The sequence below is a fragment of the Ostrea edulis genome, chromosome 3, assembly GCF_947568905.1.
Source record: "Ostrea edulis chromosome 3, xbOstEdul1.1, whole genome shotgun sequence".
Taxonomy (NCBI): Eukaryota; Metazoa; Mollusca; class Bivalvia; order Ostreida; family Ostreidae; genus Ostrea; species Ostrea edulis.
Window position 1 is genome coordinate 15,458,406 of NC_079166.1, and position 22,595 is coordinate 15,481,000.

General features: G+C 35.4%; 1 protein-coding gene across 2 annotated transcripts in view; it reads left to right on the forward strand.

Annotated features, from left to right (window-relative positions):
- LOC125674805 (alcohol dehydrogenase [acceptor]-like) overlaps positions 1 to 22,595 on the forward strand; it is a 47,716-nt gene that overhangs the window by 19,146 nt on the left and 5,975 nt on the right. The window contains exons 3-8 of one of the 2 annotated variants that reach the window (XM_048912106.2): positions 6,642 to 6,850; positions 11,926 to 12,115; positions 12,790 to 12,921; positions 14,905 to 15,026; positions 15,136 to 15,303; positions 15,662 to 15,812. In XM_048912106.2, the coding sequence (XP_048768063.2) occupies positions 6,642 to 6,850; positions 11,926 to 12,115; positions 12,790 to 12,921; positions 14,905 to 15,026; positions 15,136 to 15,303; positions 15,662 to 15,812 (972 nt within the window). The remainder of the gene's footprint in view (positions 1 to 6,641; positions 6,851 to 11,925; positions 12,116 to 12,789; positions 12,922 to 14,904; positions 15,027 to 15,135; positions 15,304 to 15,661; positions 15,813 to 22,595) is intronic. The other variant, XM_048912107.2, reaches the window with a different exon arrangement.

The following is a 22,595-nucleotide window of genomic DNA, read 5'->3' on the forward strand; positions in this document are numbered from 1 at the left end:
TGTTCTTGGTGAAAACTATGTGAACTTAGTTTTTTGTGAGACATTGAATTTTTGATCTTGCCCCTAAGTGAAGAATATCATTAAAACCAAACGTCTTTTTAGGAAACGAAGTTTGTCAATCCTTGCCCTTTCTACAGTACACGACACAAGTTTTATACACCCCACCGTGGAAAGACCACCGTAGAAAACCCACGGAGATACACCGTGTCCTCCGTGTTCCACGGTGTGTGTTATTTGCGAATACACACAGCTTCTAGGAGCTTTGTTCTGGCCACGGGCGCCTTGCGGGAGATTTGAAAATGTGCCGCAGGCCAAATAATCAAGATAAGAGTGGAATTTTAAGAAAAGAAAAAAAATGTCAATATCCCCCCCCCCCCCCGATACTTGTGTTGTTTTTCAGTATTTTGAGCCAATTCCAACGATACCAAACACTATATATTATGTTTCTGAGAAAACCTGATTTTGATTTTTTTTTTCTTTTTGTCTTCTTTCTTCATTAAAATATTCTTAAATTCTATATTGCAGGCAATTCCTGTTTTGAATGCGAATTAGTATATTCAGTAAATGAAAAGCATACATGTACAGCATGTAATAGGGATATTTAATAATTACCGATGTGCTCTCTCTCTCTCTCTCTCTCTCTCTCTCTCTCTCTGACAAATGCGCTGTTTAACATAATTACTTCCATCATATTGTGTTAATATGCATCTTGACAAATATAACTTAATCCAATATAGAAATTAGAGCATTGTCAATGATTAACAAATTGGAATTAAGTTATTATATAATTAATAGAAGCAAAAATACAAACCATCGAATAATTTATTTTTAAAATCCCGAGTTAATTACATTTGACCGAGACTTATGTTCAATGTACTTTGATAAGAGGTTTTCATAAAAAAAAAATGTTTATCGGGAGTGTCTTGATAATGCAATGATTTTTGTATAATAAGTATATACCATGCAAATTCCCGGGGTCTTTGTCACAGCATAACTAAATTACGGTTAGCTAGTTTGGGTTTTGACTTCTTATGAAAAGTGTGTAATATATTGGGTCGGTGCGATATCAGATCTAGTCTAAGATCACGGGTATCTTGCGCCGACCCAATATATTTTACACTTTCCGCAAGAAGCTAAGCACTTCTGTTGATTTCAAATACACGGATTAGCTGACCCCCATTGTTCTACTGAGCCAAAAACCCCTTCGAATTTGCATGGAATGTACAAGTTATACACAGGTCATTGTTATAGTCATACATCATAGTACCGCTAACCCGACAATTTTTTAAAAAAAATTTTAAGTAAGTTATTGAATGACGAAGTATGAGCAAACTGCAGATTGAACTTTATAGAGCCCCGTGCTAACATTACTTATATTTTTCAATGTATCAGAAGGGGCCAGGGTTTGAAATTTACTTTTTTCAGCACTAGACCAGTCGGGCTACTTCAAATGATTTTTACTAGACCTGACTTTATATCCACTAGCCCTGACCAACTTTCCAGAAAAACCCCTGATAGTTTCTCCATATTTAAATACTTCATGTAAATGACAAACGTTTACGACGTAATTTATTATCCTAATAAACACTGTATTATAGTCAATTCAAATAAACTGTTTAAAATTAGCATCGAGTAGATGTCGTAAAACATCACTGCCGACCGCGACTTATTTATTAGAACTGAAAATAGAGATTATTCCACCACACGGTTCAAGATTGGTAGTTTCTTGTTTATTATGTCGGACGTGCCTTAGTGTCAAACCCTGCCTCAGGGTATGTTGCCGGTTAAATTGTGTAAAATTCTTGACAAGCAATAAAATAACAACAAAAATAGTGCTTAAATTGTCCGATTACGAAAACCTTAATCAATATTTAAGGATGTAAATCCACGGTGTCAAATGCAACTAGTTCATGAAAAAAAAGAGACTAATATCAATATAAACAGAAATGACTTAACGATTATTTGCTTTTATTCATGTACGCTATTGATAATTAAAATCTTTGATTTAATCTTTAGATGCATTAGATAATGAAAGCAACAGAGAGAGAGAGAGATAGAGATAGAGAGAGAGAGAGAGAGAGAGAGAGAGAGAGCGTTGGTAATCATTGATTATAATATTCATGAATGTATGCAGGTACGGGCAGTTTAATACGTTCAGTATAAATCTTGAAAGTACAATTTCTTTCTGATTAATTATCCATCCATTTTCATTCTGATACTTTTTTTTTATTTCCCATATTGTTTTCTTTACATGTTGAATTTTTCGGCTGGTCCGGGTTAGGACTAATGAATGAGCCCCCCCCCCCCCCCCCCCTTCTAAAACGATGTTACGTGCTTAGCTGTCTATCTCCCTCTTAGTCAAAAATAAAATAAATACATGCTATATATACTGCAACATCATTGGATTTACTGGATAATTCTTCGATTTCACCTTCATAATGCATGTTAATGCAAGCGGACTATCTAGGCATTTTTCTCCATCTTCGCTAGCCAAGATTCTTCGTCCACGAAGGCACAGTTGACCCACAACCCATTGCTAGCGGATATAATATGAATTTTACCCCCGTATTATGTTACAACTGACCAAAAAGCCTAGTACGTTTGTTTTACAACTTTCATTCAGAAGAGGCGCAAGTTTGTGAGTCACTGAATAAACGAGAAAACGTCTGCATTTTTATTTCAATCGTTGTCAACTCTATACTTTGTGATATTTCAAGACTACATGTACTCAATTCAATTTATTGGATCTCATCACCATTATGCAATGGTATACAAAAATATAAAGACAAAAAGCTGTTATATATACATTTAGTAAATAATACATGCGTGTAATAAAGTATTTATCAAGTTAGAAAAAAACGTGTCATTATTAATGTGAAGTATGGACATTCTAGGTAGAGGAGCACATTTTATTTTATTATTTTCTTAGTGAAAGTACGGAGTTTTCTAACGGTTTGTTTAAAAGTAAAGATATTTTTAATATTTATTTGTTTAGGTGATAAAAATTTGATTGTTTGCTCACACTGCATCACAGGTGAGTACATAATGAAATTCATCTCCAATGTAAACATGTACAAGTATATAGCTGACCTTAAAGGACACATCGCCTGTTTTGAAACTTTTTAATTTTTTCAGCAAAATTAATTCATTTCATACCTAAAACTACTTTACATGTGTTTTAAATGAAACAGTTTGTGTAGTTTTCGAGTTTGAAAGCGATGAAATTCAAATCTTGCGATATGCATATTTTCTTCGATATTTTACGCGCCATTATCTATTCCTAATTACAATGAAAACCCTACGTTAAAAATAAGCCACTGCTTATAGTACACATCTTTGAACTGCTATTTATCAAATTGAAATTACTGGCATGTGATTGTCGTTGTTCATGACCCTTCTTTTATTTGGTGAAATTGTGCTGCACGTGCCGTGAAACAATGTACCGACGAGTGGTAGGAATAACACAGGTGTTCATATACAGGATGTCGAGAATTTGGGCGTTTCATAAAAAGGTGTGAACGTCTGCAGGGAAGTCTACATACGGATATGTACCGAAAACACCAACGTATCATTAAACAACAATTGCAAGAATTGAATGATTGATAGCAAATTTCTAAATAATTAATGGGGTGGGGGCATGCATGCTGGCCTAGCGAAAAGGTTTTTTGGGTGAATCATTTCGGAAATTATTTCTTAGTTTTATCACACGGAGGTACACGGTGGCATCGACGGAGGTACAGGTGACATCCTCCGTGAACTTCAATGTCTATCTTGCGCGGAAAAAAGGGACTCCAACGGTGCCGACAATTTTAAAGGTCCACCGTGTTTGGGGCAAATTTGTTCCACCGCGTTGCGTGGAACACGCATAAAACTCGTGTCGTGTACTGTACATGCATTCACAGGATGCGACACAACGTCAAGAATGTTCGACATCGGAACGGGTCCTGTATAGTCAAAATGTAGACAAATCGCGAAAAAATTCTGTATATGATTAGTTTTTAAATGGAGGCAGGCTACTGACAAACAAGTTGATGGTGAAGGGGTTTCAACTGTTTCGTTTAAAGTCAGCATTTTGCGATTATATGGTCGTTATAACAATCTACTTTGCCAATACAACCTATCATTGGGTCAAATCTGTCTGACTTGTTTCATATAGATTGTTAGGCCGTTTTTGGCACAATGATATTGAATAAGGGTAATTCCGTTTGCCTTATTAAGATATAGAGCTCACGGCGGGTGTAACCGGTCAACAGGGGGTGCTTACTCCTTATAGCCCATAGGCACCTGATCCCACTTCTGGTATATCCAGGAGTCCGTGTTTGCCCACCTCTCTATTTTGTATTGATTATAGGAGTTACGAGATGGATCACTGTTCGTTATCTTCACCTTCCTATATGAGGATTTCATAGAGCAAAAAGATATATTCTGGTGTCGATGTCATATCGACTTTGTACGATGGAATACCATAGAGACACTTATAGGAGATTTGCTTTGTGAAGTATTGTCTAACACAATATCATTTTTATAAGTTCAGTCATTGCCACTAACTACTAACTACAGCTGCAGAAAAGGAGCACTGCAAGAATTTAATTCGGATCCTTCGAATTGGGGCTTATCACTGCTTTCAGCAATTCTTGTATCCGTTAAAACTAAATTACAAGTCGCGCCAGATAAACTTTTGAACGTTTTTCGCTGTAAATGCAAGGCAAATTGTGACACTAGCCGTTGTACTTGTAAAAACATGGACTGAACTGTACTGCAATTACTCAAATGATCACTTATATAATTATCAGGCACGTAGCAATAATGGCTCTACACCTTTTATCATTACATGCAAAGTTGATAAATTTTTACGTACAGAGGTCGATTTTTAGACAGATTGGTTGCCCCCTTTCCTCTTTTTTTTTTTTTAAAAATAGCATTCTCTTAAACTGTACACAGTGGAAGTGTAAAATTGAACCGAGAGAACAACCTTACGCCCCCCCCCCCCCCCACCACCACCACCACACACACCATCAAGGATTTTTATAACTTTGGATTAAAATTTACTTGTCAATTTTCAGGCAATATTGTGAAATTATCTTCACACCCCCCCCCCCTTCTTTAAAACAGATTACTCCTGAAATTCTCGGTATTAATTGCACAATAATTTGGATAGAACTAAACATCAAATACGGCTATACCCCTCTCCCCTCTTTCCCAAACTCTAGAACTTGACGAAGTGCACATATTAAAGATTTCTTTATATAAAATCGAAGAAACTGAACCTTGTTTCGTCATAGATGTAGTACAAACTGTTAAAACTCAGCTTAATAAAAGAATTTGGTAACGTAAGCTTTACTACACACTGTTTGTTTTAAAATACTACATGTATTTATGTGAAACATAGGACCGGAATGGTAAGCGCTCCTCCAACTTCCGATGTAAGGGGAGTAACTGCAAAAATGTAGGTCATCTTTTACAGACCATTTTTGAAGGGGCACTTTTTTTGTGTTAACAGTTTATTTTAATGCATAAATCTTCAGGTGGTAACTCATATATGCCTAATGAACAGGAAAAGGTATTTTCTTCCAAAATCCAGTTTTTAACGATTTTTGTTGGAAAATGAAGATTTCAGCCCAAAATTCGGCAAGGGAAAATAAATTTTGGTGCAGAAAAGTTTAGTTGTGCATTTGGACGATTTATTCTTAAATTTATAAGATCAATGTCATATCTTCTATAAAACAGTCATTTCCTATCATTTCCAGTTTTTCACTATTTTTGTTTTAGAAAAAGGTAGGTTTTCCTACCTAAAATGGTATTTTTCATATACATTGCCAATAATCTATATATCTTACTTGTTGAGCAGTTTTTAGAATAAATCCTAACTTCAATTTTTTATTGGTAGACTCAAACGTATGACAAAATGTGGGTTTTCTTCTTAAAATTTCAATCTTTAAGAATTATATTCAAAAAAGCAAGATTTTACCCAAGAATTACAGTCAAGGAAAGAATATATTCTGCTGTAAAAAAAAATAATCGAACATTTCCAGGTTGAAATTTGAGATATGAAACTTATTTTTACTGTATGTTACATAAAATGGACATTTTCTTCAATTTCCAGTTTTTAGCGATTTTCATGAAAAACACATCATTTTACCCCAAAATTCCAATTTTCCCATGAAAATACAAAAGTCGATTTTTAATATGTTGTTTGCATGTGTTTTCTTGCATGAATAATCAAAATTTCATTTCTGTTGCAATTAGTTTGAGGTTTTGTTCATTTTTGAGCTAGATTGACTAGACTAATATGTCGTATTTCGATGCGGGTATTCGTGTTTATTACAAACGCTCAAACGACGTCGTCTAGCAATCTACGGCGAACCGTACGCGCATAAATTTGACGCATGTGATAATTTTTTATAATATCACCCGTTGTCAAGTACTGTTACCCGTTGTTAGATACTATCACCCTGAAGCGCGTGCTTTCTGTTCTCAGAGGGTAACAATATGTTTTTTTCAAATGCTTCTCGACCAATCAGATTCGAGTATTTTACATGAAAGTATAATAATATGTTTTAACAAATGTTTCTAAACCAATCAAATATGTGTAATATTCATGAAAGTATAACAAAACAAAATATTTCCTGGTTTTATTTCAGTGGGGGCTGGATCTGCTGGATGTGTCCTTGCAAATAGACTTTCGGAAGATCCAGAAACATCGGTACTTATAATAGAAGCTGGGGGTTCCGAAGACGAAAACAGTGACATCAGACTTCCAATCGGTGCTGTAGCTATTCAACGGTCAAAACAGGATTGGAGGTTCCAAACTGTACCCCAAAAGAAAGCGTGTTTGGCACTAAATGATAGGGTACACATTGTAAATTAACATGCACAATTTTAGTTTTATAGGTCATCTGAGTTAAGTGACCTACTGCTATTGGTCTGCATCCGTCGTCGAGCGTTGTACGTTAATGATTGAACATAATTCAGTATTGATATAACATTTATTTAGCAGGTATTTAAAGCTGACATGAATTAATAAATACGTACATCTTTCTCATCTTATCCGCCATATTTCTTTCAGGTAGCCTAATTTACTCTACCCGTATATACCCCAAATGTGATTGTCACACCTGAGTGATTTTTCTAGGTGGACTCGACCAGTGCACATCTCCGATAGTAATATATAGGGAATGAGAAACAAATAAAATAACATTTTAAAACATTATGCTTTACTCAAAATTACAAAATATTGATTGTATACTAATGCAACATTCTGGAAGTTTAGATAAGTTAGACAAAAATGCAAAAAAAAAGAAAAAAAAAAAAAAAAAAAAGCTTTTCTTGCATACTTGTAGGTGCATGCAAGTATTTGCATTTTCTAATAAAATAAATGCGGATAAATCATTTGCCAATTACATACTGATAGAATGGAATAGGCAAAGAGCATAAAATATATTATTTATATCAATTCTTGCAAAATAAAGGTGCATGCCATATGCATAATATGCAATGCACAAGGTATAATCGCAAAAAAAAGTATCAAATACGGGCGTCTATTCAACAGGTATCGGAGATGTGCACTTACCGAAAATAATAGATTCTCTTTATTCTGATAAATCCACGAAACAAAATGATAAACTCCATTTGTATCTCGTTAGAACTTTACAACACGTTGTCATTCCATTACACAGACTGCGACACACTTCACCCGTGCCAAACAGTGTGTCTTCAATCAGGGGAGATGTCAGAATCGAAAAATTTTCCTCTATTGAATGCCTGTCTGTCCGAGGGTTTGCAGTTTATAGAAATGGGGTATCTAATATCTGGTTGGATATATTGCGTGCACATTTCAAAATTTCTCGATGATCATATACAAACTTGGATATACAAATAAGGGAATAATGATCGAAAATATACATCTGTGTGCAAATGCGTCTATTACATTTGCAATGCATAATAAACAGATCATTACACAAAGACACATATGAAAGGGAATTTATAAACGAAAATATAGTTTTGTTGTCTCTTTTGGAACCACATAATTATTTACGGTCTCTGTATGTCCATATTCATGGAGAGAGAGAGAGAGAGAGAGAGAGAGAGAGAGAGCGACCGTCCTACTTCGATTTATAATATATCATTTCACAGAAGGAAAGAAAATTGATCCCTTATATAAATGTAAGCTTTCAAGCATTAAAAATTTCCAGCTATTTAAAAATTTGTGATTGACAATATATTGGAAACTTACAGGAGTTGATGCTTATAATTGAATTCATTACAAATTTAAAAAAAAATATTAGTTTGAACTGTGCATGTAGAAAATACTTAATTTGTATGTTAGAATAACGGGGAAAAAGTAAATTGTCAAAAAAAGTGGGGAAAGCAGACCAGCCTTCCTTCCCACCCCAACCCTCTGTTTTCGTGCCTGAAACAACATATCAATTCGTGTTGAAAGAAAGGTGCATATCTACATTTCATTAAATTCCAAAGGAGCTCGAATTTGTGTGTTCCCCTATTAATTATTTTGTATGCAAGATTCGTTCCCGAATTTAGAATCATGCTTTCAGTCAGAGCAGAAATGAATTCATGTTGAAGTATATCTAGTTTGAATGCAAATGTTGGGTTCCTTCTTTTAATTTCATCACACTCATTAGAAACCCCTCTACCAAACTATGCAGCTTTGTTTTTATTGATATCTAAATCGGTATAAATGAATCCGGATATAAATTATATAATGTTTTTTCATGATCATATAGATATTGATACTGATAATGAAAAAAGAAAATGTTTATACCCTTGCCTTCTGCATATCATACTAATGCATTACAGTATATTGACATTGTATCATATCAAATAAAAGCTCAACACGAATTTTACTGATTTATGCATACTAACATCTTATCGAATACATTTGAATTTGATATTTCTACGTACAGCGGTATGGCCATTGCGCCAGATCTACGAAATGAAAATATTTATGAATAAATTACACTCAAGCCTCGAAGTAATCATTATGGCATGTTACAGAAACGTTAAAACACACAAATTCTATAGTCCTGCAATGCATGCATGCGATTTTTCTGAATACATGTATTTATATGTATTCATGAATGAAGTTCCTACGCTTGAAAATATCTTGGTCTTTATGCATTTTGTTTTGTGATTTTGGTTTACCATTTCTTACACTGTGTAAATGAAGGAAAACTTGGTAAAGGGTGCAATTCTACATGCACCATACAATTAGTATACATGCATGTGTTGCAAAACAAAATGTACATGTAATAACCAGATATGTATCGTCATTTTTCATGGGGGGGGGGGGGGTACAACAGGGGATAAAATGGAAAATTGGATTCTTCAAAATTTCTTGCCATTCAAAATAATAATTAAAAAAGATGAACGAAAACAGCAATAAAACAAAACAAAACACCCAAACAAACCAAGATGTTTTGTCCGATGTTCAAAGTCCCAATGTGGGGTGAAGGGTTAAAGAGTCTTTTACTTTGACTACCTCAATAATTTTCCCCTACACTTCATTTTCTTCAATCGTTGGGGGTCGGATGGGGTGGTTAGAGTCCTCTACTATGAGTGCCTCATATCTTCATTTTCTTAATTGGTGGTGGTGTGTGTCTTCTACTATTATATCAGAACTTTCAAGCTGGGGTAAGTGGGGGAGGGGTTGTCACTCAATGTATCTTTTATTTGCATTACAAACTAACAAAAAATGGATATTGTTATTAAAGGTGGGTGACAGACACTCTTGTCCTCTCCCCTTGATGTTTGATAACGACGCAAAATGTGATAAACTCGATTATTACATTTTGCATTAGTACAATTTGCGTCGAGTTCGACGCAGAATGTAATAACGCAAAATGGCATAGATATATAAGATCTATTGAGCGCCAAATTATCATAAAATGAAGTAATTGAAAATAACATTACTTCAAAATATGTTTAATTTTTAATTAATGCGTGCTTTAAATGAATCAAATAAATCTGTATTATCAATTAATGAGAGCAATATTGAGTTACTAGTACTGTTCTCTTTTTATTGAATTAACGATATCATTTGTCTTAATAAGAACACGATTATTACAAGATCATCGGCCCCCCTCTCTCTCTCGTCATTATCTCTCTCGTTGTTCTCTCTCTCTCTCTCTCTCTCTCTCTCTCTCTCTCTCATCCCATACACTCGTACAGTGTTGTATATGCAAATTTATGTACCTAAATGATTTCCTGATTTATAAATCTGCAATACCTTGACCAGTAAAGCATATGCGCACAATACAGGGTAAATATTATACTCTGATACTTCCCCTGATTGAAGATAGCTGATCGGCACGGGCTAAGTGTGTCGCAGTCTGTACAATGGACAATGTTGTTTACTGTTGGAATGCAAATGGAGTTTATCGTTTTGTTTCATGGATTATGCAAATAAAGGGAGTTTTACTACTACTTAGAGTATTTTCGACAAGTGTACACGTACATCTGCGGTCCTTTACTGATATTACGAGTAGGCCCAGGTAAATAGTCGTCCGCATTCGATGCGTTTTCATGGCGAGCATACATGCCATTTTTATAAGTACAGTAGTATTTATGTCTTTGCCTTTTACTTGAAGTAATTGTGAATGGTATAGATTGTATACTCTTTGCTTATTCCATTTTATCAACAGATAAAAGATGAAAAATTTCTCCGCATTTTTGTGTAGTTTTGACATATTTACTGCAAATGTACGCACGTTCACGTAAAGAAAAGGCATTCTATATATATTTATCCAAATATATATATTTAGAATGATTTACTACTGTACGATATGTTTATTATAATTTTGAGCACTGCGTGGTGTTCCAAAACGTGATTTCATTTCTTCTTGATGTTCTCTAAATTAGTATCGGAGATGTACGTGTTACCTGTCGAAGCTACCCGCACAGGTAAATCGAAGACACTGATGTGAAGTGAAGCGTAGCAAAGCTCGTCCCCTTATATACCATGCGAACCCCGATACATATAACAATAGAATTTCCAACTAATATGGCGGATTAGCAAAGAAATCTGGCGGACATATAGAATTATACTATATTTATTAATTCATGTCAGCTTTAAGAAACCGTATTTCACGTCTACATTGTTAAAATGCAAGAGGAATTTCAATAACAAGAAGCACGTGCGACCGACAGAAGGGTGTAACTACTAGTGTGTCATATTACAATATTCTTTCGAAAGTTGTAACTATCAGGTTGTGTTGCGTCGTCCGACAAATTGAGTCAAACTGGCCTCTTATCTTTAGATCTCCTTTCTTTTGATGGGTGAGTGTGTGCTTGTACGAAAACTGATTAACACCTTGTCAATAAAGTCGTAGTAAAAGTACCGCCTCTCTCATAATTAACTTACCATTGAATATATGTGTCTTTTATCCAAATATCTCCAGGTTCCACGTGATTGTTGGAGCGGGTAGTCCGAGGAAATCGTGTCATAGTTAATGTCACACAAAGACAACAGTTCATAGTAATTTTAATTAAAATAGATTTACAACTTCTTCGTAGTAGACACTCTCTGATGCACATGAAGGGACCTAGTTTATCTAGTCTACGCATTTTCCTTCCCAGTAACTGTCCATCTTGAAACACATCCCACGTGTAACACTTCGTATAGGCTGATGATACGACTTGAAGGCATGCGTTGTAAATCATTATTAACAGTAGACCTGCAATTCAAATTCATTCTGAGAAGCAGTGGACACACACACACACACACACACACACACACACACACACATATATATATATATATATATATATATATATATATATATATATATATATATGAGATGCATATTTTCCTGCTTTCTTATTGAATTATATAATTATATATATATATATCTATATATATAATAAATAAGAAATAGCAATGGACACCGTGATTGTTTTCTGTTTCTTTAGAGATCCGCCTGGCCACGGGGAAGAGTCCTTGGAGGAACAAGTAGCTTGAACTATTTGCAATATATCCGCGGCAGTCGTCATGACTACGATGGTTGGGCACGAGAGGGGTGTACAGGATGGAGCTATAGAGACGTTCTCCCATATTTCATTAAATCAGAAGATACTCAGATTCCTGAACTTAAAACGTCAGGTTCGTAGTAAAGCAGAAAGTCTTCTTTGTCAATTTAATTTGTTTTAATACACTGGATATGTATACATTGCAAGTATATATTAATTGACTGGTTATTATATTCACAAATAATACACTGTTACAAATTAAAGTTTGAGAATTTGAAGATCATTTGAAAGACAGTAACTTTATTTGTACATCACGTGTAGTCTAGTGTTTGGTAAAAAATGTAAAAGCGATTTCGCCTATTTTGAATATAGGATAGTCAGGCTGTTTTTCTAACCAGTGCACAAATGTATCTGTCTCGCATAAAGGGAAAAAAATGTATTTAACCAAAAAAAATAAATAAATAAAATAAATAAAGACTGACGTATCATTTAATATTAGCAGATGTAATGAAAATTATTGAGGTTACATTCTCTCATTGTAATTGGAGAGAGAGAGAGAGAGAGAGAGAGAGAGAGAGAGAGAGAGAGAGAGAGAGAATAAAATGTAGATGTGTTGTGATCAGATCTAGAAAATTGATAAATCAAAGCGTTCCTTAAATAACAATATTTTATACATCTATATGTCTTTTTATCCTTTTTTTTTTCGTATACAAAAAACCTTTTTCGTATACAATGCTTTGAAAATTTGCTAGAGTAGAAGTATGTTTTATGTATATACAATTATCAGTTAAAATTCCATAACTATAGCCTATCATGGAAGAAGGGGATATTTGTCCGTCAGTGACGGGACTGCCACGCCCCTCAATAAGAAAGTTTATGCCCGAGCAATGGAGGAACTCGGATACCCCTCCACAGATTGTAACGGCAAATCACAAATAGGTAGGTATATATTTTCCCATAATACAAACAAATACACATGTATTAATGAAATCACCCCCCCCCCCCACCCCTCTCTTCTTCCAGGGTTTGACATTACTTTTTTGAGCACTAGACCAGTCGGGCTACTTCAAATGACTGTTACTAGACCTTACCTAACATCCACAAGCCCTCACCAACTTTCCAGAAACCTCCAGATAGTTTCTCCATATTTGAATACTTAATTTAAATGACGAATGTTGAATTTAAACTAAAATGTATTTAATTATCTCAAGTCTCGTCATTCAATTTGATGCTTTTATTTTCAATCATATTTTCTATTTCTACCCGGCACGGAAATTCTTTAGTACATTTGAAATAAAATGACCCCAACCGGTTTTTTTTATATTTCCATTTCATATGTCCTGCTTTGTTTCTTCCCAACCTTTTCCTTTTTTTCTCTCATTCTCTCTTTTGGGACATCTTTCCTTGAGGACGAGAGTTCGTATTTGAATATGGAGATATTCCTGATTATATGTCAACACCGAGAAATGGCTAATTATGACGTGATTTATTAATTTGATAAACACTATCTAATGTTTAATTCAAATAAAGTGGTTTTTATACCCCCCACGAACAAAGTTCAGGGGGGGGGGGGGTATATAGGAATCACTCGGTCTGTCTGTCCGTCTGTCTGTCTGCGCAGATTCGTGTCCGGGCTGTAACTTCTTTGTTCTTTGACATATGCATACCATATTTGGCACACAGGTGAATCACCATGAGACGATGTGTCGAGTACCTTCATGACCTCTATATGACCTTGACCCCAGGATCAAAATTAACAATTTTTTTTTACAATGGATTCGTGTCCGGGCCATAACTTCTTTGTTCTTTGACATAAGCATACCATATTTGACATATGAGTGTATCACCATGATACGATGTGTCGAATGCCTTCATGACATCCATATGACCTTCACATTTGATCTCAAGGTCAAAATTATAGGTTTATACCATGGATTTGTGTTCGGACTATATCTTCCGTTTTGGGGTAAGCGGGGGGTATTCTTAGTGAGCATTGCTCACAGTACCTCTTGTTTTTAGCTCACCTGAGCTGAAAGCTCAAGTGAGCTTTTTTGATCGCCTGTTGTCCGTTGTCTGTCCGCTTTCCGTCTGTCATAATTCAAAATAAGCCCTTTAAAAAAATACCCTCACTGGTTATTATAAGTTCTGTTATAATAACCAGTGATCGTATTTTTTTTTTTTAAAAAGGGCTTATTTTGAATTACTTGTAATTTTGACTTTATGGGTATGTAAGACGTTGTTGACATGCATTAGAATTTTTTTTCAAGAAAAAAAAATAATTAAATCAATTCATGTAGCTTATTCGGAGAGGGGGGGGGGGGGGGTCCTGAACCCAAGCACCTGTTTATGATCTTAGAATCTCATCAAACCGGAACAGACGGTGTGACGTCAAAATTATTGATTGTTGTGGTTTTAAATACAAAAGAGTTACACATCATGGCAGGCTCTATAGATCGCGGGAATTTCAATATTTGACGTTTTCAAATTAGTACTGAAGCTTATCTAGGTCATATATCAACAGAATTGTATGACAAATCTTTATCATATGATTAATCCTATCATTCATCATGTAAAAATCTTTTGGGTTGCCTTTCCCTTTAAGGATAAAATATTTTATGGTTTAAAGTAAAGTTTCTTAAATTTGTTTATTTTTCAACACGACCAGTTGAACTAGTAAAACTACATTTCACCCGACCAGACCTATCATTTAGTAGACTCAGTCGGTCGAACGTGCCTTAGTGTCAAACCCTGTACTTCACCCCCCCCCCCACCACCACCACCACCCCCACAAACACAATTGCTCTAATATTCTTCTAATGTTGATTTTACTCTTCCTTTGATCTTTCTTGGTTTTGTAACACATCACATTTTTTATTATTGCTGTGTTCTTTTGTAAATATATAGTCCGCTATATTTTTACAGGGTACTGTTTTGCTCAAGAAACAATAAGGAATGGAGAACGCTGTAGTACTGCCAAAGCCTTTCTAAGACCCGCCATGGGACGCAAGAACCTTCACGTCTCCACGGATTCACATGTTACAAAGGTATGAAAAATTAAAACGGCTACTGGGTCAATCTCTTATCATAAAATAATGTGTTTTTATGGAACAACACTGAGAACATGAAAACCAAAATATCGTACCTTTCTCCCAGATTATGATTATAGACAGGAAAGCTGTCGGTGTATCGTTTGTGAAAAACAACTGGAAGCACGTGATAGTGGCAAACAAAGAAGTGATTGTCTCGGCGGGAGCGATCAATTCACCCCAGATCCTGATGCTGTCTGGAATAGGACCGAAGGAACATCTAGAATCCAAGGGGGTACGTACAACTACACAATCTCACAATAGTACATGTACACCAATATAATGGCAAACGCGTTTGCTGCTAAATGGCATATATTGAAGGCATTTCAAATTCTCAATAGTGACGTAATAGAAAAAAAATAATTCTTATTTTTGATTTGAGCATCAGGACTGTCACCACTACTCTAATTGCTAACAAAAATCATATACAAAATACCTCACTGATAAACTATTGTTTAACGTAATCGTTTAATCGGTGCATTGGTAATTTGGATCCTTCTAGAAATATTGTCGATCTCGAATTGAGTTCGGTTCGGTATAGAATTGCACTGATAAAATTGATGGCACTGTCTGTTTTATGGATTCCCAAACAGATCCCGGTGATTGCTGATCTTCCAGTGGGAGATAATCTACAAGACCATATAATGACGGATATGGAATTCTATGATAACACGTCAGGAGCTGCTACCATCGACAAAATATATTCCTCAAATTCTAGCATTGAATATTTCTTAAAAGGGTCAGGTGAGTCCCAAGTTAAAGATTTCTTTACAAAGTTTTATGTTTTTGATTTAACACCTCCCTTCTTTCCTCTACTTTGATTTATACCGTGGGGATCCGGGTTAGAATAGGTCCTCTGTACCCCCTTGCTTGTCGTAAGAGGCGACTAAATGGGGCGGTTCTTCGGATGAGACCGCAAAAACCGAGGTCCCGTGTTACAGGAGGTGTGGTACGATAAAGGTCCCTCCCTGCTCAAAGGCCTCAAGCGCCGATCATAGGCCTAAATTTTGCAGCCCTTCACCGGCAGTGGTGACGTCTTCATATGAGTGAAATATTCTCGAGAGGGACGTTAAACAATATTCAATCAATCAATCTACTTTGACTTTAATTTTACTGCTTCTCCCTTAATTCAATCACCACCAGGGAATTTGAAATTATCACATGTATCATCGCTGCCATCAGACTGCTTCTCCGTACTTAGCATAGATATATGATGACAGCTCTGGAAAAAGTCTGCATCTAAATACAGAGTTGTGTAAGAAAATACCTTGGTGTTTTCGTGTAAAAGTAAACAGTTAAAACATGAAGACAACACCTTTATACTTGGTTGTCTGTGTAGAAGGTGCTTTTAGTGCTACTCAGAATGTCCAAGTGAGACCAAAGTACCCCTGCAGTCAGTGAAGAAAACGATAAAGATATGGAAAGTGGCTTCCCCCATTTTCAACGTTGTTTCATCACTCCTGCTCGGTTGTTCTCTAACATGTCATGAAACACCTGGGACAATTCTGATTGGTTGTTTGTAATGTTTCTTCGTGTTGCTTTGATTTATATTTCATTTTGGCAGATCAGCAAGAGCACTTGTGTCTATTGCACGTAAATGTATCTTTTACCAGAGTTGACGTCAGCTGAAGGAAAAAAGTTTACCAATAAAACCAACTAAGAAGAAAATTCCTGGGTCTGTATAATGGGAGTAGCACGTGCTCAGTAGTAACCGGTTTTCTCAAATTCTCATTCCTGATCTTTTTTTTTTTTATCTAAAGAGACATGTGTTGGAAATTTAAAAGATTAAGAAACTAAAATGAAAACAAATCAAAACAATGTCAAATGTACAAGTAAATCCTAGATATGGCATATGCGAGCAACAAAATAACGTGATATCATAAGCATTTCATATGTTTCTTTACTCCTTGAATGCATAATCCTTGCATATTTTGTGTATTAATCAAATTCGGGTGATGAAACTGCGTTGATAAACTCATAATTAATATATACATTCACTTATGCAATACCTGCGAGTAAACAAATTGTCCTGTACCTTATTGTGTATATTCAAGAGTTTTCTGAAAGGAAGGAACCTTGACTTATCTTAATTTACGTATTCATGAAAATGTTTCTTGATTCAAATAAATGTTCAATGTTGCAAGAGTTCTCTGATCTCTTTCATCAAGTACAGTGTACTTTGGCTCACCTGCATTTCATTATTACATGTTCATTGTGTATCAATGCAAATCCTGAAGTTACTTGATAAGTACCAACACTACAGTACACGACACGAGTTTTATACACCCCACCGTGGAAAGACCACCGTAGAAAATCCACGGAGATACACCGTGTCCTCCGTGTTCCACGGTGTGTGTTATTTGCGAATACACACAGCTTCTAGGAGCTTTGTTCTGGCCACGGGCGCCTTGCGGGAGATTTGAAAATGTGCCGCAGGCCAAATAATCAAGATAAGAGTGGAATTTTAAGAAAAGAAAAAAATGTCAATATCCCCCCCCCCCCCTGATACTTGTGTTGTTTTTCAGTATTTTGAGCCAATTCCAACGATACCAAACACTATATATTATGTTTCTGAGAAAACCTGATTTTGATTTTTCTTTCTTTTTGTCTTCTTTCTTCATTAAAATATTCTTAAATTCTATATTGCAGGCAATTCTGTTTTGAATGCGAATTAGTATATTCAGTAAATGAAAAGCATACATGTACAGCATGTAATAGGGATATTTAATAATTTCCGATGTGCTCTCTCTCTCTCTCTCTGACAAATGCGCTGTTTAACATAATTACTTCCATCATATTGTGTTAATATGCATCTTGACAAATATAACTTAATCCAATATAGAAATTAGAGCATTGTCAATGATTAACAAATTGGAATTAAGTTATTATATAATTAATAGAAGCAAAAATACAAACCATCGAATAATGTATTTTTAAAATCCCGAGTTAATTACATTTGACCGAGACTTATGTTCAATGTACTTTGATAAGAGGTTTTCATAAAAAAAAAATGTTTATCGGGAGTGTCTTGATAATGCAATGATTTTTGTATAATAAGTATATACCATGCAAATTCCCGGGGTCTTTGTCACAGCATAACTAAATTACGGTTAGCTAGTTTGGGTTTTGACTTCTTATGAAAAGTGTGTAATATATTGGGTCGGTGCGATATCAGATCTAGTCTAAGATCACGGGTATCTTGCGCCGACCCAATATATTTTACACTTTCCGCAAGAAGCTAAGCACTTCTGTTGCTTTCAAATACACGGATTAGCTGACCCCCATTGTTCTACTGAACCAAAAACCCCTTCGAATTTGCATGGAATGTACAAGTTATACACAGGTCATTGTTATAGTCATACATCATAGTACCGCTAACCCGACAATTTTTTTAAATTTTTTTTAAATAAGTTATTGAATGACGAAGTATGAGCAAACTGCAGATTGAACTTTATAGAGCCCCGTGCTAACATTACTTATATTTTTCAATGTATCAGAAGGGGCCAGGGTTTGAAATTTACTTTTTTCAGCACTAGACCAGTCGGGCTACTTCAAATGATTTTTACTAGACCTGACTTTATATCCACTAGCCCTGACCAACTTTCCAGAAAAACCCCCTGATAGTTTCTCCATATTTAAATACTTCATGTAAATGACAAACGTTTACGACGTAATTTATTATCCTAATAAACACTGTATTATAGTCAATTCAAATAAACTGTTTAAAATTAGCATCGAGTAGATGTCGTAAAACATCACTGCCGACCGCGACTTATTTATTAGAACTAAAAATAGAGATTATTCCACCACACGGTTCAAGATTGGTAGTTTCTTGTTTATTATGTCGGACGTGCCTTAGTGTCAAACCCTGCCTCAGGGTATGTTGCCGGTTAAATTGTGTAAAATTCTTGACAAGCAATAAAATAACAACAAAAATGGTGCTTAAATTGTCCGATTACGAAAACCTTAATCAATATTTAAGGATGTAAATCCACGGTGTCAAATGCAACTAGTTCATGAAAAAAAAGAGACTAATATCAATATAAACAGAAATGACTTAACGATTATTTGCTTTTATTCATGTACGCTATTGATAATTAAAATCTTTAATTTAATCTTTAGATGCATTAGATAATGAAAGCAACAGAGAGAGAGAGAGAGAGAGAGAGAGAGAGAGAGAGAGGGCGTTGGTAATCATTGATTATAATATTCATGAATGTATGCAGGTACGGGCAGTTTAATACGTTCAGTATAAATCTTGAAAGTACAATTTCTTTCTGATTAATTATCCATCCATTTTCATTCTGATACTTTTTTTTTTATTTCCCATATTGTTTTCTTTACATGTGGAATTTTTCGGCTGGTCCGGGTTAGGACTAATGAATGAGCCCCCCCCCCCCCCCCCTTCTAAAACGATGTTACGTGCTTAGCTGTCTATCTCCCTCTTAGTCAAAAATAAAATAAATACATGCTATATATACTGCAACATCATTGGATTTACTGGATAATTCTTCGATTTCACCTTCATAATGCATGTTAATGCAAGCGGACTATCTAGGCATTTTTCTCCATCTTCGCTAGCCAAGATTCTTCGTCCACGAAGGCACAGTTGACCCACAACCCATTGCTAGCGGATATAATATGAATTTTACCCCCGTATTATGTTACAACTGACCAAAAAGCCTAGTACGTTTGTTTTACAACTTTCATTCAGAAGAGGCGCAAGTTTGTGAGTCACTGAATAAACGAGAAAACGTCTGCATTTTTATTTCAATCGTTGTCAACTCTATACTTTGTGATATTTCAAGACTACATGTACTCAATTCAATTTATTGGATCTCATCACCATTATGCAATGGTATACAAAAATATAAAGACAAAAAGCTGTTATATATACATTTAGTAAATAATACATGCGTGTAATAAAGTATTTATCAAGTTAGAAAAAACGTGTCATTATTAATGTGAAGTATGGACATTCTAGGTAGAGGAGCACATTTTATTTTATTATTTTCTTAATGAAAGTACGGAGTTTTCTAACGGTTTGTTTAAAAGTAAATATATTTTTAATATTTATTTGTTTAGGTGATAAAAATTTGATTGTTTGCTCACACTGCATCACAGGTGAGTACATAATGAAATTCATCTCCAATGTAAACATGTACAAGTATATAGCTGACCTTAAAGGACACATCGCCTGTTTTGAAACTTTTTAATTTTTCAGCAAAATTCATTTCATACCTAAAACTACTTTACATGTGTTTTAAATGAAACAGTTTGTGTAGTTTTCGAGTTTGAAAGCGATGAAATTCAAATCTTGCGATATGCATATTTTCTTCGATATTTTACGCGCCATTATCTATTCCTAATTACAATGAAAACCCTACGTTAAAAATAAGCCACTGCTTATAGTACACATCTTTGAACTGCTATTTATCAAATTGAAATTACTGGCATGTGATTGTCGTTGTTCATGACCCTTCTTTTATTTGGTGAAATTGTGCTGCACGTGCCGTGAAACAATGTACCGACGAGTGGTAGGAATAACACAGGTGTTCATATACAGGATGTCGAGAATTTGGGCGTTTCATAAAAAGGTGTGAACGTCTGCAGGGAAGTCTACATACGGATATGTACCGAAAACACCAACGTATCATTAAACAACAATTGCAAGAATTGAATGATTGATAGCAAATTTCTAAATAATTAATGGGGTGGGGGCATGCATGCTGGCCTAGCGAAAAGGTTTTTTGGGTGAATCATTTCGGAAATTATTTCTTAGTTTTATCACACGGAAGTACACGGTGGCATCGACGGAGGTACAGGTGACATCCTCCGTGAACTTCAATGTCTATCTTGCGCGGAAAAAAGGGACTCCAACGGTGCCGACAATTTTAAAGGTCCACCGTGTTTGGGGCAAATTTGTTCCACCGCGTTGCGTGGAACACGCATAAAACTCGTGTCGTGTACTGTACTTCTTGATTAAGTGGTTACATGCATGTAAGCAGAGCTCCAGATAAGGTGCGTATGAGCGTAAATACTCATTATTTATTTTTTTTTACCAAATATGCATTAAAGTTGAAAATCAGGCGTACAATTACGCATTACCGATGTAAATACGCTTTACAATCCTAAAGTGATGCGTACGTATGATAGAATGATATAAGTACGAATTATCTACTCATAAGAATTGAGGTTAGCTCAGCGCTTGATTTTACATGAAATGATCGCTATGAAAAATGTTTAGATGACAATTTTGAAAGATGGCTTAGAGATTTCTCAAAACAATTGTATTATGTATAAGCCTAATTGTTATTCTTCTTTCTTAAAGAGGTAAAGTGCGGTCGAAAGCACAGAAAAAAACTTGTATTATCAATCGTAGACGATTTATTGCTGCTACAAACATGGCACAGAAAATGACATCGGACAAGCGATACTTCTTCCGTTAAACTTTATCTTAGAGTTTTTACTGAAAGGCCGCTCCTGCAGCATTCTTTCACTAACTATTTAAAAGCATTTGCGAGAATGGGAGTCACGCATTTATTTACCGAATTCCGTCACACATGCACTCGTTTTACACTTGTATATGAAAACCAATTCTTGGTTAACGGTATAAAGTGACGGGAATCCGACAGTAATTAGCTGTGAAAACAAAGTGCAAACAATATATATGGGGAAAATTAAAATCGTTTATATTTTAAACAAGAGGCCCATGGGCCACATCGCTCACCTGAGTCACCTTGGCCAATATTTGAAGACTTTCCATATATATTTGCATGTAAAACCTTAGTCCCTGTTATGGCCCCAACTACCCCTGAAGGCCACGATTTTTGCAAACTTGAATCTACACTACGTCAGAAAGCTTTCATGTAAATGTCAACTTCTTTGGCCCAATGGTTCTTGAGAAGAGGATTTTTAAAGATTTTTCCTACATTTGTATGTAAAACTTTGACCCCCCCCCCACTTGTGGCCCCATCCTACCTCCCGGGGGCCATGATTTGAACAAACTTGAATCTGCACTATGTCAGAAAATTTTCTTGTAAATATCAGCTTTTCTGACTCAGTGGTTATTGAGAAGATTTTAACTATATATTTGTATGTAAAACTTTGATCCCCCTTGTGGCCCCATCCTACCCCCGGGGGCCATAATTTGAACAAACTTGAATCTGCACTATGTCAGAAAGTTTTCATGTAAAAATCAGCTTTTCTGGCTCAGTAATTCTTGAGAAGAAGATTTTTAAAGGTTTTCCTATATATTTGTATGTAATTTTGATCCCCTATTGTGGCCCCATCCATCCCCCGGGGCCCATAATTTGAACAAGCTTGAACCTGCATTATGTCAGGAAGCTTTCATGTAAATCTCAGCTTTTCTGGCTTAGTGGTTCTTGAGAAGAAGATTTTTAAAGCTTTTCCCTATATATTTGTATGTAAAACTTTGATCCCCCCTCGTGACCCCATCCTAACCCCGGGGACCATGATTTGAACAAACTTGAATTTGCACTATGTCAGAAAGTTTTCATGTAAAAA